The sequence below is a fragment of the Elaeis guineensis genome, chromosome 7 (assembly GCF_000442705.2).
Source record: "Elaeis guineensis isolate ETL-2024a chromosome 7, EG11, whole genome shotgun sequence".
NCBI lineage: Eukaryota > Viridiplantae > Streptophyta > Magnoliopsida > Arecales > Arecaceae > Elaeis > Elaeis guineensis.
Window position 1 is genome coordinate 87883830 of NC_025999.2, and position 27281 is coordinate 87911110.

At 40.3% G+C, this 27281-nt stretch overlaps 1 protein-coding gene and 1 long non-coding RNA gene across 2 annotated transcripts; both read left to right on the forward strand.

The window, feature by feature from the left end:
• Positions 1-6: 6 nt before the first annotated feature.
• On the forward strand, positions 7-1600 carry LOC140859072 (uncharacterized). Its single transcript, XR_012142508.1, has 2 exons — positions 7-1054; positions 1144-1600. It is a non-coding gene; the product is annotated as an uncharacterized lncRNA (long non-coding RNA).
• Positions 1601-7656: 6056 nt separating this feature from the next.
• LOC105048731 (uncharacterized) lies at positions 7657-10194 on the forward strand. Its single transcript, XM_010928163.4, has 2 exons — positions 7657-8268; positions 8416-10194. The coding sequence occupies exon 2, from the start codon at positions 8471-8473 to the stop codon at positions 9917-9919; it is 1449 nt and encodes a 482-aa protein (XP_010926465.1). The 5' UTR covers positions 7657-8268; positions 8416-8470; the 3' UTR covers positions 9920-10194.
• Positions 10195-27281: the final 17087 nt, after the last annotated feature.

The window sequence follows — 27281 nt, forward strand, 5'->3', positions numbered from 1 at the left end:
AAGGGGAACCATCTGGCCTTGGGATCTTGTCCTCTTGAATAGACTAAAAGGCCCTCTACACCTCCATAGTAGATATTGGGTGAGTCAAGATCTTATTCTCCTCATTGGAGATGCGGCTCACAGGCTACGACCTCTGGAGGGGGCATTTCCACCCAAAGGAGCGGTCCAGCGCGATCCAAAAAAACTGAAGAATCTACCGTCAGCTCCTTTACCTGCCAACCCAGTTGGATGGTATGCGCCTTGCCAGAAATTGATGAGGATGAAAACCTGTGAGGTGGTCCATAAGAGCCCATGTATCCTGGGACAGAGCGCAAGCATTTTACTCGTCCTCGGCGCAATAATCCAAGAGATAACCTTCAAATAAATCCCCTTCAAGAATGACTCGCTTGGGGTTGAATAGTTGTTGCATGGTCATGGTCAGCCCTTTCTAAGCTGCTTATAATCCTGTCTAAGGAACAGTTTAATGTGACAAAAATCAATTCGTGCATTTGTACGTAGTTGTTACAGAGCTGTTGAACTGTATTTCAACTGGGAAATATGGATAAAAACGATTTGAGAGAGCAATCAAGTGGTTCATTTGAGCCAAACTTCCCATATTGCTGGCTCACTTCAAATTTTAGCAAAGGCTGGATCAACTTGCTTGATGTGCACCCGAAAGGACCTATAGATGCGCATTCATGGGCAACCTAAACCTTGATGAAGGCCAGGCACTTGCAGCAAGAGAAATACTTTGTGCACCGCGGGCGGTGTAGCTTGCGCTCTCTGCCTGCAGTAATTGGCTCATGCGCAAGGTTGGGCACAGCGCAAGAAAAAAAAATTTATTTTTTTGCTGGCCTTATATGGGAGTCAATCACCATGGATGGTATACGTGGAACTGCACCGCCCATGGTGCGCAAAGTATTTCTCCTTGCAGCAATATTTTCTTGGACCAACACTCCACGGGCCAAGCCTTTCAAATCCTCTCCTTCGTTCTTATCCGCACCACCGGCATCTCCGACTCGGTGCCTGGCGACATCGAACCAACTTGCCTCTTATGCCAAATGGGCCACCCACGGTACAATTATTTCTTTAAAAGCATGGCATAGGCAAAGCCTTTTTCTTTTCTTCTCATACCACTTCAAAAGCTCTCTCTCTCTCTCTCAGCTCTCTCTCTCTCCCATGGATATCGAGTCCCAGTCGTGTTGGAGGGTGGATCCTCTGCTAGATTGCATGCCGGGAGTATGGCGTGGTACGGTGGGTCATGTTCTCGTATTTGGAGGGACGTGGTCGCATAGCATGGGCCTGTTGGGGGAGAGAGGTTTGGATATGGTGCTCGTTGGGTGCCCATGGTCCACAGTGGATGGTTTGGGTGGGGCTGGCGGTGGTGACCTCACCAATACTTTTGTCTGACTGGATGTAGCTATTGGTTGAGCTTCCACCATCTAATAATGGTGGTACCATCATGCATGTTGTTGTTTGTCCAGTCGGATCAAACATGTGGGTGATTGAAACTTAGCAAGCTAGTCATGTACATTTGCAAATGTCATGCATTTTATTGGTTAAGTTTTGACATATACATAGTTAGCAACATACACGACTTTTCCGATTTGGTTTGATTAAAGCTAAGTGTATATGTGTTGCATATTGAATGGATGATTTGCTTAACACCTCAGCTACTGAAATCAAGTTAAAGAGGTGGGGGTGGGGTGGAGTCTAAATATTTAATTCTATGAATTGTTTCAGCTTGTACCAGACAATTAAAAGTAGTTGTTCAACTATTATGTGACTCTTCTGTTGCTTTCTTCCAAAAATTGCACCACGTGGACAGATTGAGGAGCAAAAAGAGAATCGATATTAAGTGTTTAACCTTTCAAACGTAGCATCTTTTGTGTGATGCAAATTGCAAACTATGAGTGAGGAGAATATTGCTTTTGGCCCATAAGCTTAAGGTGAATGAATGATTTACGTCAAACAGAGATAGGTCTTGATCAAAAAAGTACTTAACATTAAATAAATATTTTGCTTAATGCATAAGTTACCATGATCAAGCAAGAGAAAAAAAGAGAACACTTGCATATTGCATGCATCATTGATGATTTAGATTATGATTAAAACTATGAAAAGTAAATGCAAAGAGAAAAGGTATCGCATGATTGATGTTTAGATGCTAGCTGAAGTGCACAAAAAGTTGAGTACACGTAGTGGTTTGAAGCTGTATCCAAGTGTGCTGGACAATCTAATTATGATGTCTTTAAAAATCTGACTAAATCCAAGATTATCGAGCGCAATCAATTTAGTGCATGATAATTTAGAGTTAGTAGAGAAAAAATTCCAGAAACCTGTGCATTTATGAACACAAACTGTTAGAAATTAAAAGCAAAGAGCATGCAGATCTCTGTAACCCAAATATACATCCTTCACATGCAAGTAATCGTTAGAAAACAACATCATATGATAGATACAAATTTGCATATCACCTGTAATTGTTAAAAAAAGCAAAATAAGGAACAACACAATTGTTGAAGGACCTTTTTTGATGATGTGACAACGGGATAATGGAGTCAAATAGATGAGCAAATAGTTTGTTATTATATTATACTATATAATATAATTATGGATTGTAATGGTAGACTTGACAAATAGTCCAGACCATGTAGAAATCCAAGATTTTGGGCTACTCGGCAAGCAGGGCTATAGCCCATTGGTTGCACCTTCTCTAAGAGGGTATAGATGGTCCAAATATAGGTGTTGTTCCGAAAATTAATCTTAAAAGAGAGAGAGAGAGAGAGAGAGAGAGAGGTGGGTCATTTGGCGGGACAAGAATACTGAAAATGATGCTGGTGGATGGGAATCTGCTCCAGATTCCACAAAATTGGAGCAGGTAAAGACTAGTGGTGCACCATGTCTTGTTTCCACTCTCTTATTGCGCAATAACATGAGGAAAATAAAATCTGCAAAGTCAAAGACAAATCAAAGAAAATCCACAATGTCCTTGGAATTTATGGTTCTTGAAAGTAATAGAATAAATTGGTTCTCCAATATAGGTACACTCATCATTCAAAACAAATCGATTCATGTCCCCACTAGACGACTTGAGCAGGAAAATAATATATATAACTTCAAAAGGTCATATTCAAGGAAGATAGAAACTCATTTGCTGTGTAGAGGTGGAGATATTTCCAAAGAACAAGAAATTTCTTGTGTACCTCTCCACAACCACCATAAAAAGAAAACCAAAAAGAAAAGAAAACAAATTCTTCTTTTCACAATCAGATGAATTAGAAGTATGCACCATCAAGGGATTGGTAATGCATTTTACAATTTTGATCAGATGATTTATAGATGTACATTCATTTATGCATATTGTAGCTCTCGATCTTGGATTATTCATGACTTGTGGCTATCTTTGCCTGTTCACCTAAGAATTTCTGGGTGAGCAATAGATCCATTGTCGATTTTGCCGATGTGATGCTATCTTATATTGGTGTATGGCATTGGTCCAGAGATTATGTGATGCTAGGACTTGGTGCCATAAAGGAGTGCCTGCAATTTTTTTATTTTTTGGTGGCAATGCAAAATACAATTCTCAAGGCTACATAGAAATTTAATTTCTTCATCCTTCAGAGAAAAGTGTTCATGTCTGGTCAAGAGAGTCAGATACACTTGCACCAACCTTCAACATGTTAGATTAGGTATGGCCGAGCCATAGGCTATTTGTATAATAATATAATATGCTTATCTTTCTCCAACTCAGCCATTTCCTATCCCTAGCTAACACTCTTGATGGCAAAAGAAAAGAAAACGACATACCATCCACGAAAAGCACCAAACAGAGCACATATTCTTTTTGGGATTCTGCATGAGGAATCCCAAACCTCACTGCCTGAGTGGTTTCTTATGTAACATGACTTTCACCTGTCTCATGATCATAGAAACATGGATATTGACATGCAATGCAAGCTAGTCTTTTGGTGTACAAATATGGGATTTTATCCAAAGCAAGAGCAGGATCACGTACAAAACGTGACAGGTTTCAGATTAGCTCAAGATGTATCCAGCCCTATTTCGACGCAAGATAGAGACATTTTTCCTTTTGGTGCATTAACATAGAGGCTAAATAGGAAAATATATATGAACTGTAAAATAAATATGTAATGTTATCCAAATTGTGATTAGTTGGTTATTGGCCAGCAAGTTGATCGCCCAAAATAATCCAAAGCATAAATTGGCTAAAAATTTCTCCTAGTCTTGCCAACTATAATCCTATATTTGATTAGAATCGCGAGAAGATAAAATGGATGAGATTGAAAGGATAGATGATTTTCATCCACTGTTTGATTTAAAAAATTACAGAGAGAATGAATAAAAAAAAGAAAAATTGTCCATCCATCCTGGTCCATCAATTTGCATTCTTTCAAATAAGGAGGATACAAGGAAGGATGGATGGATATTGGTGGATGTTTTTTTGTATAAAATTATCCCTCATTAATTTTTTGATACAATTATAATATTTCTTTATTTTTCATTTATATTATTTATATATATTTTTATATATACTATTAATCATATACTAATAACTTTTATTTCTAATTAATTTAATTTTAATATATAATTTCAATAATTATAATTAAATAATTAAAATTATCTTCTATTTTTTATTTACTATTTTTAATTAACTATTTGTATAATATTAATTAATTATTTAAATTAAATTATTTATTAATTAGTTATTTATATAATTATAAATTATAATGATTATAAATTTATATATTGTTTACTTTTTAATATAAATAAGTATCATAAATTGATAAAAATAATATTTTTATCAAAGGATAGTCTAATAAAAATATTATATCAATATCATCCATTCTTCTTTTTATTTTTTCTATATCAAATAGATGAGAAAATTATTTCTATCATTCTTTACATATTTTACCAAATATATATATGAAAGAATAAATGAAAGATTAATTCTTCTTCTTCTTCATCCATTCTTTTTTTTTTTTATCCATCTTTTCTTCCGATCATCTTTCATAAAAAATAATGGATAAGTATACTGCAACACTTTGTGAATGTGAGGCTGTAACATAAGTGTTGCTTTGGTAGTAACATGCTTCCAGTCTTTGTGACTCTCCAGATTTGGACGTTGAATTGTATGTCAGGCAGCTTGATTGAGTATGCCTTCAATGAAATTTTTTTCTCTCTTCTCCCGTTTGTGTTGATATTTGTTGTACTCATTGACTATCATCAATTCATTGGAAAAAACATTCCAAAAATGTCCAATGCCGACACAAATGGTTTTCTGTCAAAAAGCAATCATGATGCGGATCTTTTGACTTCGAGTCATATCAGGACAAGTCCGAAACAATTTTCCAATCCCAATAATTCATGTCAAGGATAATATTCCTGCTATGGTGGCTGGAGCAACGCCCGGTCGCACGTCGCGTGCATTTGCCCACCTATTGAAAGGAGCTTTCATGCTCGACCGGCTGCAGCTTGTATAAAATTTCCATGAACCCACGTGCATTAGCTCGACAGTCATCCGGTCTTTGTATAAACGAATCTAGATGTTTAAGATACTGTCCTCTATGAATCTTAGAGAGAGAGAGAGAGAGAGAGAGAATGATGGAGATAAGTCGATGGTTCTCATTGATAGCTGGTTTTTTGGGAGAAGCTCGTTGGTAGCTGTTGTAGTGCTACAACAGTAACTTCCAATGTGACTCCTGTTGCACAGGGATTTAGGTTGCACCTTTTATACAGAATAAATGATCAGTCCTTTTTAGCCATATGAATCATTGAATTATGATTTACATAATTTTCAGAGCTCTCGAACCTCTTTTTTCCATCCATCAGCATAGATCATAAAGCAGATATTGCATTTTTAAAATTGTGCAAAACATGATCCAATAAAGAAAAATAAGACACAACTCATATCAACTGTATAATAATAGTTGCTATGATATTTGATATCAGGATAAAATTTACACATAATTTATTAACCTTTTTGCCCAATTACTCTTCGATAAAATAATAACAATAGAGCAGTTGATAGCCTACTCCACGCTGATTAGGCTACAAAACGGTGCCCATCTCTATCTATGAATTACCAATAACTGCAGCCAGCTGGGAATAGAATTTATTGTTAGGCAACACATCAGCCCACACAAACAAATCTAGAATCAAAGTTGGCGCAATCCCCTCTTCCGCCTAATAAATTCCCATTTCAAGATCAGAATACGTGAATGAATGGCAGATGGGCGGCTGCACACAAAGTACTACGTACAAAGGGACCAGTCACGATATCGGCACCTGATTGGCTGCCATGGGCGATAGATCCGGGGCGGGCCACAATCCCTCTCTGGCCGCCCAGTACGGCAGATCGTCGCGGACCCACGAGACCCAGATTCTTCACTCGCCAGTTGCCACTGACCCATTGATTTCGTGGGCGGTGCTCTGCGGATCCCTGTTGCTAGTCCGACTCTGAATTGAACTGCCTTTTGGCCCATCACCCATCCCAAAACCCTACACACACTTTGAAGTGGTCCACACTCCCACACCCCCGGCCCGGCTCGCACGTTTAGGTCGTGTACTTTTCCCCTCCTTTTATTTGCTTTTCCTCTTGCGATGCGACATCGACCTCCCCTCCTCCTGCTTAGGCGCTAAGAATTGGGGCAAACAGGCCAAGACACCGGCGATGTGACGCGCAATCTTCGCCCAGATAGCCCCCCGTCGCCCGGGCCCAGAGCTGACAGCCGCGCCCGCGTGCTTTGGGCCCGTCCAGATCCGGAATACCGGTTTTTTGGCCCAATCCCCCGGCAACGCGTGTCAGCCCGCCGCCCCCCCTTTCTCTCTCTCTCTCTCTCTGTGGCTTGCAAAAGCTTAGCTCATTAGTGAAAGACCCACCACCGGGCCTGATCTCCTAATGCCTTTGGTCTGGGGTGAGAAGGGGATTGGACGAGGGCGGAGCCGCGTCATCGGGGAATTTGGGCGAGGCCACGACGATAGAATGTTTTGTGGCCTGTAGCTTATAGTCTACCACGTTGGGATGCCAGCCTCTATCTATCCATGGAAGGAATCCTGCTGCTGAGAAGCGGATCCCCTTCTCTCTGGTGCCACTAGCGGGCAAAGGCTAAAGCACCCGAGGATGGGATGCTCCTACGGATGGTAGGGAGGGGATTGGTCCACGGGGGGGGAGATTCCGCCGTGTCCTCATAAAGGGGCGAGGGTGACGCGCCTGTTCCGTCTGTCGACACGTGGATCGTTCTGGCTCGATGAGTGTCGGAGGGCGCTCCGAATCGATGCTCCAACACCGAACATCACACACTTGAGTGACCCAATCACAATGGTCCTACGGTATTCTTGCCAAGTAATTTTCCACGCGTTTGCGTCCCTTTCAAGTTCTGAGCGGTGGTATGTTGTGGTTCTTTATTGTGGTGTGTGTTTCGCGTGTGTTGGTGGGCCTGGCACACGGAGAGAGGGGAGCTAGGCCAGTTGTGAGGAGAAAAGTAGTGATGTATAATATATTTGGAATGGAAAGGGAACAGGGAGAGGAATAAAAAGAGTGGAATCCCTGGCTCTTCCTCCCCCCCTCCTGTTGCTCTGAGAGGCTGGACTTGATAAATAAGAACAAGTGGATTGATTAAACGAGAGGGGAGGAGAGAATAAAGAAAGGGGGTGAGTCGGGACAGGGGATATTTGGGTGGCTGGCGTCAGAAGTCGGAATCAATAGCCCGGTAATTCGTGAAAGGGTGGCGAAGAATATGCTTCGGGAAGCGGTTCCGTGATAGGAGGACGCTGCTGTCACCAAAGTCACTAGTAAAATACACTGCTACAACTTAAGCTCAGCTAGCCAAACGGAAAAAAGCGGTGACTAATAGCGAATAATTAAGGAAAGGGTATAAATAAAGCTGAGTGAGAGGGTGTGTGCGTGAGAGCAAGAGAGATTAAATCGACAATATAAAGCTGAAAAGTAAAAGGTGGTGTGATTGTGGAGGGGGTAGTGGTGGTGGAGGGCCCTGGACGGCCAAAAGGTTCCCCCAGCGAGTGAGGGGCGAGGGCTGCCTTTCTCCACGCCTACAAATACCAACGCTCGCTCCCCAAGAACCCAAGCCAAGACTCAGCTCCTGCTCGAGGAGGACGAGAGTGAGCGAGTGGAGGAGAGGATCTCTTGGTCGTCTCTCTTCCTCCCTGTCTGAAACGCTCCTCTCTCTCTATCTCTGTCCTTCCATCTAGTTAGTACCAACAACCAACCAAGGGCTTCTTGGACTGTGGATGTTATCCTTGTTTGAGGTAATTTAACTCTTATTGCTATTATCTTATATAACCCACCGGCCTATACTTCGTAGGACTAGTACCAGACTGCCTAACGTCTTCCTCTCCTTTTGAATTAAGATTGTGGTGGCTTGACATCCTTTTTTTTCTTCTTTTGCCTTCCAGTGATCTGTTGTACCTTTCCTTTCCGAACTTTACGGGTGTCTCTCGCGGCCCAAAGATGTCGGTGGCTGTGCGCAGGAGTTCCTTCTCACCCTTCGAGGCCATACTTATGTCTAACATAGCAAGAGAAACCCTACAGCTCTCGCCTGCGAAGTGGTTGCCGCCGGCAGAGCAATACACGCCTGTCGAAACCCCGGTGGAAGCAGAGAAGGACGATGACCGGCCCGGGCAATTCGACATATGGAGCTCGATCCAGTCCCAGAAGACCAAAGAGGCCGCAGCCGCCGCTCCTCCCCCGGCCCCTTATGTCCACCCACTGGTGCGGCGGTCCTCCAGGCTGATGAGCCAAAAAAGTCTGGAGATCTGCACCGAGAGCCTCGGGTCCGAGACGGGCTCCGCCGACTTCTCCTCGTTGCTCGACGACTTCCACTCATCCAAGATTGAAGCAGAGGAGGAAGAACACAACCGACCCATCTGCAACACGTTAATGGCGGAAGTAGAAGTGCCACGTTTCAGAGTGGCCAAGCCGGTAGAAGAGCGACGAGTGCAGATAAGCGAAAGGAAGGAGCTGGTGGAGGTGAATTACCACTGCTCTATTAGCAGGAGGTCACCTCCACGGTCGTTCCCACCTCCGCTCCCTTCCATCTCCCGGCGCGATGGGCCCTGCATCCACATGAGGCCGCACCGCCGCGACGGCCGCCTTGTCGTCGAGGCAGTCCCTGTCCGCTCGCAGAACTATCTCCACGCCCAGCGGCAGGACGGCCGCCTTCTCCTTTGCTTCATCGACGCCACCTTCACTGGTCCTGATGACACCGAGACAGATCCTTCCCACACGCTAGAGATGACACAACCACAAGAACAAGATGTTTTTGAGCCAAGTGAAGCAAAAGAAGAAGAAGAGGAGGAGGACAATAATGCAATCTCAACGGCACTAACAGAAGAGGGAGAATTGGAAGAAGAGAAGAATTGTTATGAAGGGGAGGAAGAGGAGGAGGAGGAGGAGGAGGTAGAGGAAGAAGTGGAAGTAGTGGATAGAGGAACAGTGGTAGAGGTGAAGGTCAGCACACAACCCCAGCAACAGATCGGCGCGATAAAGTTGCAGCGGACGTCGTCGTTCGTGATCAACAAATTCGTCGGGGCCAGCGAGACCCGGTGGGCCGAGAAGATGGCAGAATGCAAGGCGATAGCACCCGACAAACAAGAAATCCACCAAGACCACCGCAACACCGCGTCGGCACGACGGGTGGCACCGACCACCACCACGGCTGCGGCGGCGGCGGCGGCGGCCTCCACCTTCAGCACCTCCTCGGAGGGCTACTACCACTCGTTCCACGGTAGGGGGCCGCGGCTCGGTGGCGGGTTCCACCCGCCGCTGGACGACAACAAGCTGCTGTTCACGTCGAAGCGGCGGAACCGGGAGGAGCTGCTGCACCACATGATGAGGTGCAGCCACCAGTGGAGGCCGCTCTTCATTCTGGAGCCCTGTTGCATTGCCACCTCCTCCTGAGTTGCTGCCTCACATCCATGAGATCCTTCCATTAATTATCCTGTTAATTGCCCGGCCAACCTCTGTTATTGTCTTCACCTTATCTACTAAATTAATTATTGTTATTAAGATGGTCATCGGCCATTGGTACGTGCTGTCCGGAATAACCCATGTATGCAAAGCTCTCACAGTCTACTCGCTGTAGAGCTTTCTATATATCATCCATTAGCGTGCTCTTTCTCCCCTTTTTTAACTTTCTATATTATGATTAATGATAAATCTTGTTAATTAATTAAGTAATTAGCTGTTAATTGTTCAATTATCTTCTCTTTGTTGGAAGCATTAATTTTGGAAGGGGTTGGGTTGCACTAGCGTGTGATGGCAGCTGAATTGCCACACGTAGAAGCTAGTCAGCCACTGGTGGTTGGACTCTAAAAGTTGGTGGGGTGGGCAGCACAAAGTTGTCTTTCCTCGGAAGTGTGGTAATAGAATAATTTGCCGACATGTCACGGGACGTAATATTAAACGGATCTAGTGCGACAGATTTGAGGACAATGAAGATTTCTTAACTCAGTGAAAGGAGGTCATTGCATCGGTCTGTCACGTCGTTGAAGGTGGGGCCGACATGTCCCGGCCGTGTGACGCCTTATAAAATTGAGGAGTCCAAATCGTCTGGGCCCGGTCGGCCGGCTTGAAATCTAAGTCGGATTAGATCATCATTTTAGCATAAACATTTCGATCCGGTCGGATTAATTACCTGATCCGAAATCTAGAATCATGACTGGTCATGGTCAACTGTAATTTTGTTTAATCTGTATAAAAGACATTGTAACGAAACCTTTTTTTTTTGGTTAGACACAACCAAACTTTATGTACGTGCGAAGCACGGGATTCATCAAACGACTAAGGAGAGGTGATCAGTCGCTATCAAAGTCCACAACAAATTGTGGAGACTTGCCTTTTTACTCTAAGAAAGATCTGATCATACTTTTGGTAATGGAAAAAGAAAAATCTAGCCATAATGAGGGAGACCTGCTACATGAAGTAGAGTCCAGCTATCATGGTAGAGATATATTTAAAATTTAACCAAAGCTAATAATGAAATAACTTTCAATGAAAGTTTTAGGGAATACTTCATGAAGTGCTGTTGCATTAGGTTGGTGAGATCCTGATAAATTAGCTTGATATGGTTGAGAAGCAAGATACTATTATTGTCGAAATGATTAGTGTTGTCTTAGGCCCGGGTCAGCCCATGGCTCTAGATTGACTCACTGCTCAGATCAAATATTAATTATATTGAAAAATTTTGCTGATTGGATTAATCAAATTGACACCTCGTTGCAATAGCCAATAAATGTAAATTATCAACATCATTGACTAAGAAAGACTTCTACTAGGAACAAGAAATGCTTAAAAACTTCAACTTCTTGTATTAGAAAAATTTACATCGCTAATTAATGTTAACGTTTTATCCCTCCTCCTCTCTGGCTCTCTCCATCACTGGGCATCGCCGCCATGTTCAGCCAATCACACCCGCCAGCACTTGCCCATCCAAGAGTTTTCTACAATCCCACTGCCTCCAACTTGTGATCAAGATTAAAGGTTGAGATCTCATGGGCCTGCTCCACGGGTATGTCCACGGAGTGAAGGGTTAGAAAGTGGCGAAATTCTTTGTGCACCGCAGGGTAGTGTAGGAATCTGACGTGGAGTGCATCGCCTCGTCCGATTAATCCACATAGTTACTAATTTATAACACGCATTTAATACCAATTTTTCATTTAAAATTTTATATGACGAAAATATTCCTATACTTTGAAAAAATTATGATATTTTATATCTATATTATGATATCCTGTATCCATAATATGTATAGGATGTCATAATTTTTTCTAAAGAACATGGTATTTTCATCATTTAAAATTTTTAAATAGAAAAATCTATCTACAGACATTAAATGTGCATTGGAAAGTGGTTGGATAAAAATATCTCTCTCATATTATGATATCTTAGGCCTTATTATAACATCCTGGGTCATATTATGCCATAGGATGTCATTATTTTTTTCAAAAGATAGGAATATTTTCGTCATACAAAATTTTTAAACGAAAAAATCGATCTGCAGGTATTGAATGCATGCACATTGAAAAGTTGTCACTACGTAGACCAATCGGATGAGGCGGTGAACTCTACGTCAGATTTTCCACATCGCCCGCGGTGCACAAAGAATTTCTCTAAAAAGTGAAGGCAAGAAGAAACTTGGAGAGAGTAGGTGGAGTCTTTGATGTTGACTTAAACTTGATGTTGTTGATGGACTTGATAATGGCTGCTCGAGAGGTAGGTATAATTTTCTATACAGTAGGGTAGTTGTGAGAATCTGTACTATTATGGATCTTTATCTCAATCTTGGCTAGATGCATCATAGGCACAGCCAAACTACAAAAGATGAGCATTGGTTAGATCACATTTATGCAATAGATCTAAAAGTTACTAAGCATATCACATCGAGCTAGTAGCAGCTGTTCTTGATCCTCAGTTTTTATCGAGAATTTTTATCTCGGCTCTAGACGAGCTATTTTAGGTCGTCTATGGCCAAGCTACGGTCTTCACCGACAAATCCGCCTCTCTCTCTTAAATTGAAAAAGTCCAGACAAAGAAGGATTTCTTCATGATTGAGTCTCCCGCAAAAAGAAATAACTTCTCTAAATCCATCTGCGTGCCAAATCCAAAAAGCAATAAAGACTCCGAGACGTATACGATTTCGATTCCTCCCCTATAAATAAAGGTGCACAACGATCCTCAAAGTAAGTTATCCACTCTCATTCTCTTCTTTTCATTGTTCTCCATCTTTTGACTTAAGTATCAGAGGATCTTCACCGGAGAACGTTCCGGTGAGAACTTTTTGTAGGTATTCAGATGGAGCTCCAATGACAATATCACCTCGGCCATCCTCATCTCGACGATCTGACCTCAAGTGCGGAGATCGAGAGCAAATATATAAATATGTATTTAGTCCCTTATCGATAGGTACTGAATAGATTTTTGATACTTATGCAGAGTGAAAGAATCCAAATATATAATATTTTTTTATCTTTTTTTAGATAATATTCTGTACTGTGATAAATAATATCAAAGTAGGCTCAACATGTGGATCAGAGGATACTATAGCATAGACCTATTTTAGGCTAAACATTAGCCCTTGGTGTTACAGTTGGAGTGGATCTTGATCCTAGTGGCACATCAATTATGCAATGTGTGGATTTAACACCTTCTAGGGCTTAGCATTGGATCGTCTTGGTCGGACTCAATATTTGAGCCAACACAGCCGTTGAACTTTTTGTAGAAAACTGTCGTCCATTAGAATAAGGAGATGGAGATCATAATTACCATAAACATGGTAATGAATGCAAAGGATATGGTTACGAGAGGGAGAGGGAGAGGGAGAGGGGGGACGAGCTAATAGGGATTGGATGCATGGCTGGTGACGAGGAGATCGCGCGGAGATTTTTTTTTTTGGCTGTTGGGAAGGCGTGTCACCTACAAGTGCTGGGTATTTTATAGATCTTTGAAATTTGGCACATTGATAGCATGTTGTCATCCACCGTGAGAGGATGATATGTACCATGCATTGGTCCTCTGCTCATTATAATTAATTCCAACAAGACTAATCTATTAATCTCGTTTTTTTCACTATGAAAAGATAGCATATATGTCCGACAAAAAAATTATTGATTAAAATTGTTCTATCATATGAATTTTAGATCATCGAATAAAATGCCTCCGTATCATTTAGTGATTCAAAATTTCAAAACTTCTTGCTCGATTGAAAAATATGAATGAAAATGAAGCACACAATTAATCATAATTAGCTACTTTCAATCCAATTTTTGTTGGATTTTTATCCCACTAAATAATATGGATATATTTCACTGTATGTTCCAAAGTCCACATGGTAGAATAATTTCCCACATCCGACGGTACCAAAGATATGTTTGTGAAATGGCACCATCGAGAATGTCATTTCTTTATATTAAAGGCTCAAAATTTTATATATTGAGACATCACCGCTGAGTTTCTGGTCTAAGTTAATGTGATAATATTCTCTTCTGTAAGCACTGAGGATATTGGATAACTTTGCAATGATATTACCATACAAAGTAATGTACAATGGTGTCATGATACCTTTGGTTCCGGGGTGCGTCCAAAATTAAATTGACCTTTATTTCTGGTGGGCTGTCCTATATTATTTGTATGGGTAGATTTTCCGTTGGAAGAGTGGAGATATCGGTAGATTTTTCAAAGATCCGTGTCTGCAGGGACCATCGCTTGTCCCCTACGGGCAGAAATTAATTTTTCCAAGGAGAGAGAATGAAGACAGAGGAAAAAGGAAAGGATAATATTTGGTGAGGCTGGCGTAGGTCGTTGACCCGGTCTCGGAGCCCCATGAATCCGTGGAAGAGGTGAAGAGCATCCGATGGCTGCTTGCTAGAACCGCAGAATAATACTATAAGCTTTCAACCATGCATCGTGGCAAGAAGCTGACGTCTCTGACCAATAGCAGCCTACCTCAAGCCAGGTTTCCCGTTGATTCATTGGTTGTCCGATGGAATGGATGGTCTTTGGATCAAATCTTGCCCTCAAGCGATAGAGGGCATTAACGTGTGGTGCAGATTAGATTGGACAAGATTTTGATGTAAAAATTTAAAAATAAAATCAAAAAGAGAATATCCTACAATTGTTTCGAAACTCTTAAATATTAATGTGGTATAGATAGATAGTGCTTGGTCACTAGCAGATTGCTATAAAGGATTAGCAGTTTTATTGAATATTTGAAACAATAGTTTATGCTAAAATTATGAGATGATATTATAATCATATATTTATATTTTATGGTTGGGTTTTGCCTTCTCTCTCCACCAACAACAACAACAACGAAAAGAAGTTTCCAATGCATAGCGGCTTGCCATGCATGGCGGATCAGAGAATTTACTTCTAAGATATTGATGTTCATAGCCATAAAGATGAATAACAAACAAAAATTATCATGCTAGGTAACATGATAATTGTGCTAATTGGCTTAAAGAAATTAAAAAAAAAAAATCTCTATTTTGATTGTGTATTGAAACCATTACAGTTATATTAATTTGGTCACTATTAATCTTATAATATGTGCTGCCTTGTTTGTGCACCTCTTTATTTTTGTAGATTTTTCAATATAGAATTTACTCAAACTGCATGAGTCATGAATCTATAAGGCTATAGGCCTTTGATTAGGCCCTCCTTGTGTTAGTGCTTTGCTCCTCTTTTTTTTTTTTTTGAGTGCCGCTCCTTTGTGCCTCCATTTAAATTTTGCAGGTCATAGATTCTTCCCTTGTATAAGATGGAATGTCCTTTTCTCATATATTTATGATCGTCAATGCAGTGGTACAATGGACCACCTTCACTACTAGAGGAAAAGGAAGGACAGCCATGCAATACCTCATTAGGTCAAGAGAACATAGACAAAGATGAAAGAGAAAGGAGGGCGAATAGAAAGGCTGCACAGAATGGAAGCGATTGGTTTTGTTTTGAATACCCGGGGAGGGAACGGTAGGGCAAAAGATGTTGACCTACTACTAATAGCAGGGTGGATATTAAATAGAAGAGGAAGTGGGGAATCCGAAGAGCACGTCCCTAGTGCAACATCCATTAGCATGCAGCAATAACACGACCAGACAAGGCAAAGGCAAGGCCAAAAGACATGCAAAGCTAATAGAATACGAACCTAATGCCTTTTATTCCCTCCAACCTACCCGTCATGTCATGGCAAAGTTACTTTACTATTACTAGTAAACAATTAGTCTCACGAAGCTCATTGGTGGATATTTAACGCCATCCCTTCTTTGCCCTTCCAAATCCTTATTCCCTCCCCTAAGTTCTTGAGTGGACATGACACATATAGAAAGCTTTATATAAAGGTGAGGGGAGCCATGGAGCACCAACAGACAGGAACAATTTGGGCCATCCTTATAGGCCTCGAGTACTCTCGACCATGGCTAGCTTGTTCTTTATTTATTTATTTATTTATATTTATTTTTTGTCATGGCTAGCTTGTTTGATTGTGCCAAAAGAGACTAGCCTGGCCCTCGGATCTCTCAGCTGCTCATGGTATGAAACCAGGTCATGGGAAGTGTCAAATCAAAACCATCGTCACTATGAGCATAAATAATACGTTGATGGAATCGGGCAAATCCTCTGCGGCGCGTGTATGGCACCACAAGATATGATGTACTCTTGGATGGCCGCCACCAGAGAATGGGCGGCTACCAAACAACAAGCGCATGGGTGCGGACTATGCCATGCATATGGTGCCTGTTGTTTGATGGTCACCATCCATCGAAGATGAGATGAGAGTAAATGATAGGTTGATGGAATCAAAAGAAACTTATTTTGTCACGCCCCCGATCTGAGATTCGTGGATCGAGGGTCATGGCAACCGCCGCATACTCATGAAGAACTCTCTCCATAAGCATGCAAGACATCTCATCACGATATCAATGCATCGCAGCGGAATAAATTTAAATAATTATTATTCAACTGTAATTCAAGTAATTAAATCAAATGCCTTACGTCCAATAAAATTTTACTAAAACAATAAATCTAAGTTCAATGAAGTTGACAATGCTAAATCTCGCCTCTAAAAGCTCTGTCCCAATATTTTTTTCCACGTTCGAAATTAATTATCTGAATCTGAAAAATAGAAAGAAAGGTAATGAGCTAGACAGCTCAGTAAGTAACAAATATCTCTACCAGATATTCAGATATTATATAATTTTCAAGAATAATGCTGTAATTAAACATAAAAATATATTTCATTGCTGATTTAATGCAAATCCAATATTTTCAAATATTCACATATAATATAATCATAAATCCGATTCGATTCAAAACACTCGAAACTCAACAGCCTCGACTATGACCAACGTTTAACCCCCATTGACGGGGTCCACAGAATACCAGCGCACAACCCCCATTGGCAGGGTCCAGAAATACCAGCGCACAACCCCCACTGACAGGATCCATAAATACCAGCGCACAACCCCCATTGGCAGGGTCCACAAAGTACCAACGTATAATCCCCATTGGCGGGGTCCACTGAAACATAGTTAGGCTGAGGCATAAATCCGATCTATATCAAAACACTTAGTACCACAATATATATCATAATCTTTCACTAAACATGTGCATAAATCGATATACCATAACATTTCAAAAGCACTTTTCTTTCAAAACATAATTCCATAAATCATGCATAATTTCAGAGAATAATTATTTATTTTCAGAATAAATATGGAATATCTCGAGAAGATGATTCATTACTTACCTTTCATGGAGCACTGAATGAACGGATCGACTAACTTCTAGGAGATTCTTCCGTGCCTATTATCCAAAATTATATTTTTACATTAATTTTAATTCAAAATTAAATCTAAACAAATCCCAACTCAAAACCTCACTTAAAATCGACTCTTTCCTAAACTCGATCAAAATAATCAGATGAGACCTCCCACTACGCTAATCCTAGAGGAATAACTTTAGAGAGAGAGGAATCCATCAAGAGAGAGAAATATCCTAAAGAGAAAAAATTTTAGAGAGAGAAAGTCCAATTTCAGAGAGAGAAAGTCAGAGTTCATACTGAAAAGAAGAGAGAGAAACTCTCTCTCTCATCAATTTCAATTATTTATTTATTTATTTATTTATTTACTTACTTATTTGTTCATATATATATATATATAAATATATATATATATATTTTTATTATTATTATTATTATTATTATTTTCTTTTCTTTTCTTTTCTTTTCTTTTCTCTTTTCTTTTTCTTCTTTTTTCTTCTTTTTCTTCTTTTCTTTTCTTTTTCTTTTCTTTTCTTTTTCTTTTTCTTCTTCTCGGTTCTTCCCGCGCCGGAACAGGGGACCCGCGTCCCCTCGGCCTTGACCGGCCGTTCGGGCCACGACCGCCACGGCGGAGGCCGGCGGCCGACGGGGGCCACTCCCCCGGTCACGAAGGAGCGGTGGCCGGCGATCAATTCCGATCGCCGGCGCCGAAAAAATCCAAGGAAAAGGCCCAAAAACAGGATTTCTTTTCCGATCGGAAATCGGTGACTTTCATCGCCGGCAGCCGCGCACAATGCACGGGGAGGAAGGAGAAGAAAGAGGGGAAGAAGAGGGAAACTTACCTCAGCCTCCGGAGACCTCGTCGGCGGCGATCACGGCGAGAAATCAAAACGGTGACCGCGGCTTTATTTCGGGAAAATCAAAGGGAAGGAGAGGGAGAAGAGGCCGATGATCGGTCTCAAGGGGAAGGGGTCTTCTTATAGAGCACCCTAGGACTCCGAGGGGTCCTAGGAGTCCTAATTTCCATGGGTTTCGCCGGAGAAGAAGACTCCTACCGGGAGTCTTCTTCCCGGTTTGCTCTATTTTTTTTTTTTTTTTTGGCTTTTGTGGGCTTGATTTGGTTGGGCTATCACATTCTTCACCCCTAAAAAGAAATTTTGTCCTCGAAATTTTTCATACATGTCACAATTGTATTGGAAGCCTGTGGATTCTGTTGAGTAAGCGCATAAACTCTTCCCTGGATTTTAGAAATCTGTCCGCCACCCTTATGTTGTCCTTCATGAGTTCTTTGGCCAACTTGATTTTCAGCATTTAGCGGGCAGCTAGCAATTTTATGATCCTTCTGACCACATTTGAAACAAGCACCGGTATTCCAATAGCAATCCTTGTCTGCATGATTTTTGCCACATCTGGAGCACGGCTCACCATCAATCTGTTGAGTCTTATTATCTACTGTTTCCTTAGCTGATCTTTTGATGTTTTTATTATTCTGCCCTTGGGTATCATTTGATTGTGTTTTCTTTCTTTGCCTTCTTTCCTTTTCCATGCGTTCTTCATTGACTTCCCTTTCAATTATCAGTGCTTTGTTTACCACATCTGCATAAGTTATCAATTCATATGGAACCACTTATTTTCGAATCTCAGTTCTCAGTCCCATCTCAAACTTGTGAACACGTTCTTGCTCACCATCCACTAATCTCGGAGCAAATTTTGCTAACTCTGTAAATTTTACTTCATATTCAGTCACACTTATACCCTTTTGCTTCAAATAAATAAACACTTGCTCTTTCTGGATCCTTATACTCCGAGGAAAATACTGATCATAGAATGCAATCCGAAATCTTTCCCAGGTAAGTATTTCGCCGTCTTGTTCATGCTTGCGCTGTAGTCGCTGACACCAGTTGTATGCTTCTCCTTGTAGTAAATAAGCTGCATATCGAATCTTTTCTTCATCAAGACACTCTTGGACAGCGAAAGCCTTCTCCATCTCCATTATCCAGTTGTCAGCCTCCAAAGGTTCAGTAGTCCCCTTGAAAGCTGGAGGAGCAAGCTTTTTAAATTCTGAAATATTGTTCCGTTGTACTGGTTGCTCTCCATGTTGTGGTGGTGGATGCTGATGTTGTTGTGTATCTCGTTGTATCTACTGTTGTTCAAACATTTGCTGCTGCATTTGTTGTTGCGCTTGTACCATCCTGATTAGGGTCTGCATTAACTGAGCCATATCTGGTTCTTGACGTGCTCTCGAAGCACTCCCATTAGGATCTACGACTCCCTCCTCCTGAGGGGTGCCACTGGTCAGATGGGGAGTGCTACCATCCCGTGGTTGTGATGTCTCTCTTGCAATTCCTTGAGTAGTTCTTGTCATTCTACGGGGAGGCATGGTAACCTTGTAGTAGTAAAACCTTATTAGATTCATTGATCTATTTGTTAGGATGGGTTTATTATGATGCTCATACTCTAACGTCCCAATATTCCTAATGTCTACCTACCTACACTCATATTAAGTTAAATTCTATGTGTCATAATTTATCCACTTATGCTTTGATACCATATTAATTGTCACGCCCCCGACCTGAGATTCGTGGATCGAGGGTCATGGCAACCGCCGCATACTCATAAAGAACTCTCTCCATAAGCATGCAAGGCATCTCATCACGATATCAATGCATCGCAGCGGAATAAATTTAAATAATTATTATTCAACTGTAATTCAAGTAATTAAATCAAATATCTTACATTCAATAAAATTTTACTAAAACAATAAATCTAAGTTCAATGAAGTTGACAATGCTAAATCTCGCCTCTAAAAGCTCTGTCCCAATATTTCTTCCCACGTTCGAAATTAATTATCTGAATCTGAAAAATAGAAAGAAAGGTAATGAGCTAGACAGCTCAGTAAGTAACAAATATCTCTACCAGATATTCAGATATTATATAATTTTCAAGAATAATGCTGCAATTAAACATAAAAATATATTTCATTGCTGATTTAATGCAAATCCAATATTTTCAAATATTTACATATAATATAATCATAAATCCGATTCGATTCAAAACACTCGAAACTCAACAGCCTCGACTATGACCAACGTTTAACCCCCATTGGCGGGGTCCACAGAATACCAGCGCACAACCCCCACTGGCAGGATCCAGAAATACCAGCGCACAACCCCCACTGGCAGGGTCCACAAATACCAGCGCACAACCCCCACTGGCAGGGTCCACAAAGTACCAACGTATAATCCCCATTGGCGGGGCCCACTGAAACATAGTTAGGCTGAGAGCATAAATCCGATCTATATCAAAACACTTAGTACCACAATATATATCATAATCTTTCACTAAACATGTGCATAAATCGATATACCATAACATTTCAAAAGCACTTTTCTTTCAAAACATAATTCCATAAATCATGCATAATTTCAGAGAATAATTATTTATTTTCAGAATAAATATGGAATATCTCGAGAAGATGATTCATTACTTACCTTTCACGGAGCACTGAATGAACGGATCGACTAACTTCTAGGAGATTCTTCCGTGCCTATTATCCAAAATTATATTTTTACATTAATTTTAATTCAAAATTAAATCTAAACAAATCCCAACTCAAAACCTCACTTAAAATCGACTCTTTCCTAAACTCGATCAAAATCATCAGATGAGACCTCCCACTACGCTAATCCTAGAGGAATAACTTTAGAGAGAGAGGAATCCATCAAGAGAGAGAAATATCCTAGAGAGAGAAAATTTTAGAGAGAGAAAGTAGAGAGAGAAAGTCCAATTTCAGAGAGAGAAAGTCAGAGTTCAGACTGAAAAGAAGAGAGAGAAGAGAGAGAAACTCTCTCTCTCATCAATTTCAATTTTTCTTTATTTATTTATTTATTTATTTATTTATTTACTTACTTATTTATTCATATATATATATATAAATATATATATATATATATATTTTATTATTATTATTATTATTATTATTTTCTTTTCTTTTCTTTTCTTTTCCTTTTTTTTTTCTCTTTTCTTTTTCTTCTTTTTTCTTCTTTTTCTTCTTTTCTTTTCTTTTTCTTTTTCTTCTTCTTCTCGGTTCTTCCCGCGCCGGAACAGGGGACCCGCGTCCCCTCGGCCTTGACCGGCCGTTCGGGCCACGGCCGCCACGACGGAGGCCGGCGGCCGACGGGGGCCACTCCCCCGGTCACGAAGGAGCGGTGGCCGGCGATCAATTTCGATCGCCGGCGCCGGAAAAATCCAAGGAAAATGCCCAAAAACAGGATTTCTTTTCCGATCGAAAATCGGTGACTTTCATCGCCGGCAGCCGCGCACAATGCACGGAGAGGAAGGAGAAGAAAGAGGGGAAGAAGAGGGAAACTTACCTCAGCCTCCGGAGACCTCGTCGGCGGCGATCACGGCGAGAAATCAAAACGGTGACCGCGGCTTTATTTCGGGAAACTCAAAGGAAAGGAGAGGGAGAAGAGGCCGATGATCGGTCTCAAGGGGAAGGGGTCTTCTTATAGAGCACCCTAGGACTCCGAGGGGTCCTAGGAGTCCTAATTTCCATGGATTTCGTCGGAGAAGAAGACTCCTACCGGGAGTCTTCTTCCCGGTTTGCTCTGTTTTTTTTTTTTTTTTTTGGTTTTTGTGGGCTTGATTTGGTTAGGCTATCACATATTTATTGAGCACAAATCCTCTACAATGCATGTATGGCACCATAGAATATAATCATTTATGGATGATCACCATCAGAGGTTGGACACCTACCAAACAACGAGTGCATGGATATGGACCATGCGATGCATATAGTCTTCATTATTTGATAGTTATCTATTTTCTGATGGCGGCGATCTATAATCAACTATGCGACCACACGCGCATTACAAAGGATCCCTGGGGCCAACAAAGGATCCCTGGGGCCATTTATGAAGTTCCTTCCAATATGGTGGGCTGGAGTTGCACAAGGGCGGCAACCCATTTGGTTTGTTTTCGTCACCATTTAATAATTGCATGTATTTTGTGATGACCGTGGCTTGGAACGGTGATTTTGACTCGAGGCAGACCGGAAAGAGCGGTCCACCGCCCGAAGGCAAAAGGTCCCATCCGTACAAAAAACCATGTTTGCGGGTGGGGTCGCAATCAAAGGCTATGTGCTGTATGCTTCACGTTAACTTTTCAGTGCTTCGCTTGCTCTGCTGTCTCACTCCATGCGGTGTGACGCACCGCTGACACATTGGTTTGCTAGATTTGAAAGTGCTATGTAGCAAACAACCCAATAAAATAATTTTTTTAAAAAAATATTTTTTAAATAAAAAGAGCACCACTTAGAGATGAGGTTTTAATTCCTAGTTGTGATTATTGAAGAACTAATCATGTTTTTTTAGGGTTGTTTCTAGAAGTCATATGCATTGTTTTGCCATTTTCTTTGTGTCACCACATCTGACCATTAATTGTTATTTGAGCTTAGGTTTCCCATTTAATTGGAACGAAATTGTGGAAATGCAAACATGCCTTATATTGTTTGAAAAAAAATGTGATGGGAACTTTACCGTCAGGATTCAGAGTTCAAACTTTAAAACTACATGAGGAAATCCTACGAGGCAATTAGGTTGATATGCGGGGAACATGGGTTGTATTATGAGAAGAACATAAACAGAGAGGGGGGAAGCTCCAAATTAAAATTTCAAAATGTAATTACCAATCAATTGATGTGGAGTTTTAATGTGAGTGTGCATATGAAAAGAACCAAGGTCCTTCAAGGATTAGATTCCCTATTTTTAACTTCCTCTTTTGACTTGCCTATTTTGATTAGTTCTTTTAATTAGAAATAAGTTATATTAGGACTCCTTTTAATAGATGCATGGCTTAATATTGCATATGTTGTAGTTTTGGTTTGTCATTGAACTTGCTAGTCCTTCCTTTCTATTCTTCTTTAATTGGAGGCGAAGTTCCCTCGAATTGACCGAATTTTTAGAGAAAATTAATGATTCTGCTTCTGGATATGGGGAAATTGTATCATCTAATAACTAAGGTTGAGTTTAAGTAGACCAAGGTACCCTCAACAATAGCACTGTTGTTCTCACTGATTTTAAAGAGTTGATTACTATAATGGATATTAAATATAATTCTTGAGCATCAATATTCTTGGTGGAGTCCAAGGTACCCTCAACAATAGCATCCCTGTTATCACCGATTTTAAGGAGTTGATTACTATAATAGATATTAAATATAATTCTCGAGCATCAATATTTTTGGTGGAGTCATTTGGGATCAATTTTAATCTAAATCCTATAAATCCTTCCAACTCCTCCGTAGAAAGATTGTATATTTCATATATGGTGCCTAAAGCCTTGGTGCAACTTTGTGTTACATGATTGGAATATACTTATTGATGATAAAATTCGACGTAGTGTGTATATTGAGCTGAGTAAATTTTTAAATTTAATACAGTGCCTTAGACCCAAAAGGTTTAGATCATTTTTTTTCAAATAAAAAAAGAGACTCTATTAGACCGGTATAACCGTCCGTTTGTAGTCAAAAAAAAAAAAGAAAAAAAAAAAGAAGAAGAAGGCTCTCCAATGATACCAATGGTTGAAGAAAAACTATAAAATGATCTCGTCAGAGAACTACACTAGGTTCTGTATTTGATTTGATCCAAGTTTATATGAGGGATTTATGGGAGAACCAACAAAGCTTCACGAAAGCCCTTCTTGATTTGTCCAAGTATGAAGTTCGCTAACAATAGCTTGCCAATTATTCTATAAATTTGAGGGCTTTTTGTTAATTATTTTATTAATAATCTCAAATGGGGGTTCACGCATAAATTTCAAGTCTTTTATCGGAGTTTGATAATAATCGCAATCGGTCTCACTCACCAATAATGGGTCAAGTTTTGCTTGGTCAACAAATACAACAAGAGAATTTCATTATTCTTTTCTTTGCTCTTTTCTATTAAAGTAGGGAATTGAATTAAGAATTCTTTTTCAAGTCACTGTCGATTCTATTTTATCATCAATCAAACCATTAATTGTTCATCTTTTTTTTTTTCTTATCTAGATCTCTTTATTTTTAGGACTTTGATGTCTCATAGTTATCTAGATTTTTTTTTGTATGAGCTGCTAAAAAGGTAAGAGAAGAAGAGATCTACCGTACATCAAAAAGATAAAGATGAAATTAAGTAACTAATGCGCTTGTTTGAAGAGGTACCACACATGAAGAGGATTCCATGTATCGAAATGATGCTCCTTCGATTTTGAATGATATTGTTTAGGTTGATGTAATGGATTTACATGTAAGGGAGCTTTAGTCTCCTTATAAATTTATTATTGGTTATTCAAGTCTTTCTTTTATAGCAATACCTGGAATTTATATTTTGGATTCCTAAAAGTTAAGTTTTTAAGGAAAAGTGCCAATTAATTGAGTTAATAGTTATCAAAATTACCACCCATTACACAAAATCTAATAAAAAAATTCAATACAATAAAATAAATAAACCAAAGAATTTATTATTTTAAAGAGTTATATTCTATTTGATCATTCTTCTCCTTTCAATTCTCCTAATATGCATTTTTCAGGGAGCAGCAGTACTTAGAGGGAAATCAACAGAGTTTCTAGATGCCGAGAATCTTGGTGTACAAGATATACTGGCTGCCATTTAGTTTGTGATCTCCTTGTCAAGTCCTTGTGATTTGGCTTCTCTATGCCAAGTTCAATGTTTAGAAAGCTATATGATTTGTATCATCTTTCTTTAATATTTCTTTCGCCTATCTCCACGGAGGAAAATGCTAGCCTAATGCGTAGAGATCAGGCCTATATAAAATAATATGTTTCACTAGTTCAACATATTTAAATAATTTACGGGCTTCCAAATGACGTTATGCGGATGAAAAAAGGCATTAGCTACGTATACATATAAAAAAAAATAATATTTCTCATTGGCTCTACATATTTAAATAATTTATGGGCTTTCAAATGACGTTATGCCGATGAAAAGAGGCATTAGCTACGTGTATATGTATATATAAAAGAGGCATTAGCTATCACAATATGCCAATCCCTCACATAAAGTCCAGCTAAGCACTCAACTCTCCATCAGTGTGCTCAAAACTGAGGACCAATTTTTCATCAGAAACAACTTTCTAATGCAAAACTATGGACTTGATGTAAGCTATCAGAACACTGAAGTGAGCAACCACGCTTTGTACCTTTGAAAAGTTTTGACTTCAAAAGGCATAAAACTGACATGCGCACCCAAATATATTACTTAATAAAGCAACCACTTGGCCCTAAGGTTCTTTTATTGTGCTCAAAAGAAGGCACTAGCCTGCGTTGCACCATGCCCACCCTGGCCTGTAGGGCCCATTGATCCAGCGTAGGTGTAGCTCCCATGCAGGGTATTGTTACGTCATGGAGTTTCTACTACTTCCAATTCCTAGTGGGTGGTAGATGCACAGATTTCATGCGTCCGGTCTTACAGATGAGTTTGGGTGCGAGCCTGTCCGACCCAGCGGCCGCTGGCGGCGGCGCTGCGTCTCCGTCCCAAGAAACGGCCTTTGGGGGAGGGGGTGTCCGTTTGTTTGTTTGTTTGTTTTTTCTTCTTTAAACCAGGTTTACCGCTGTGTCCATGCAGCAGCAGCCTCCATATGATTCGTAGTATTGGCTTGATACCATGTACAAGATCTTGTTCTCGAGTGTTCAAACCGCCCTGGTGCCAGGAGAAGCTATAGATCGTCCTTGTTTGAGAGGCAGATGAGAGGTGGGCTGATAGAATTGGGATACATTTGGTTCAGGGCGAGAATTAGAATCAGAATATATTAAAATAAAAATTGAAATGATCATGTTTTCTATTGTGCTTGTTCATGTCTAAAATTGAAATGATACTAGATGAGAATCTAGATTGAATTTTTGGACACTCTTGCTCTCTCTGAAATTGGAATGCAAATGGAGCTCTCTCCAACCAATCGATTAGAACGAGAGTCGCTCATTTTTATTCTATTTCAAAGCTCAACTCCTTTCAACTAGATATGCCCCAAGCGATGGACAATCTATTTTGATCCATGAAACCGCCACCACCAATGACAGATCAATCAAATTGGGAATAAATTGGGATTAGTGGTTCCTCAGGTCCAGTGGAACTTAGGTTATCTCAAAGCTCTGTTTCCCATGCCCCTTCATGAAATGACCAAAATGTTTCTTAAGCAACAAAAAGTAACCACAAAGTAGACCGTTGTTTAATCATTTCGCCCAAATTTTTTTACGGTTAAGCAAGCTGGGGAAGGTAGGCATGCTAGAGCCTTGCTATTGACAGACCGATCCAAGTGGCAGCCCAAAGGGTACCTCCATGCTTCAAGACTACGTTAGTTTCTTATGATTTGTGAGTGAGGCTTGCACGATATTTTGGAGGGCGTGCAGCTTACAGCAGGTGTAAGCTCCCTGACAGCTAAGGTAACAACTGGGTCCAATTTAATTATGCACAACCAATATACAAAATTTGGGTCCATGCCTGGGTATGAGTCCTAAACTAGCATGCTGCGAGAATTGGTTATGAATTCAATAGAAACATCAACGTCTCTTACACCATTTCGTTTGACAGCACCACAGTTAAAGGCATGAGGAGGTAAGGATCTCATGTCATAAGAAAAGCCTGGTCAAGCGTCGTCCAGCAGCTCTTCAATTGTGCAACTCGCGTGCCTCAACCGATGTACATATCCTTATTATTTTTGTTTCCGTATTTTCTTTTCTTGTCATCCATTCTATCATTAACCATCATTTTGAATCAGCAAAAATTCCACTCTCATTGTCATCTATAATCTCCTTTAAATCACCAAAAGTTTTATCGGCACCTATAAAATCCAATGCCAATTCAACACCCAAACTGGAAAGGGCAAGGGGAAATATAATGTGGACAACCAATCGCTAAAAGAAGCTCAAGCTATTTCGGGTGAATGCTAATTCGACGTTCTAAAGGGAGAGCACAGAAAGAAAAACGACGGTCCCTCCTGGTTTCTTCCTGATTATTTC

Coding starts and splice junctions, on each gene's coding strand:
- LOC105048731 (XM_010928163.4), top strand. CDS start 8,471: ATGTCGGTGGCTGTGCGCAGGAGTTCCTTCTCACCCTTCGAGGCCATA.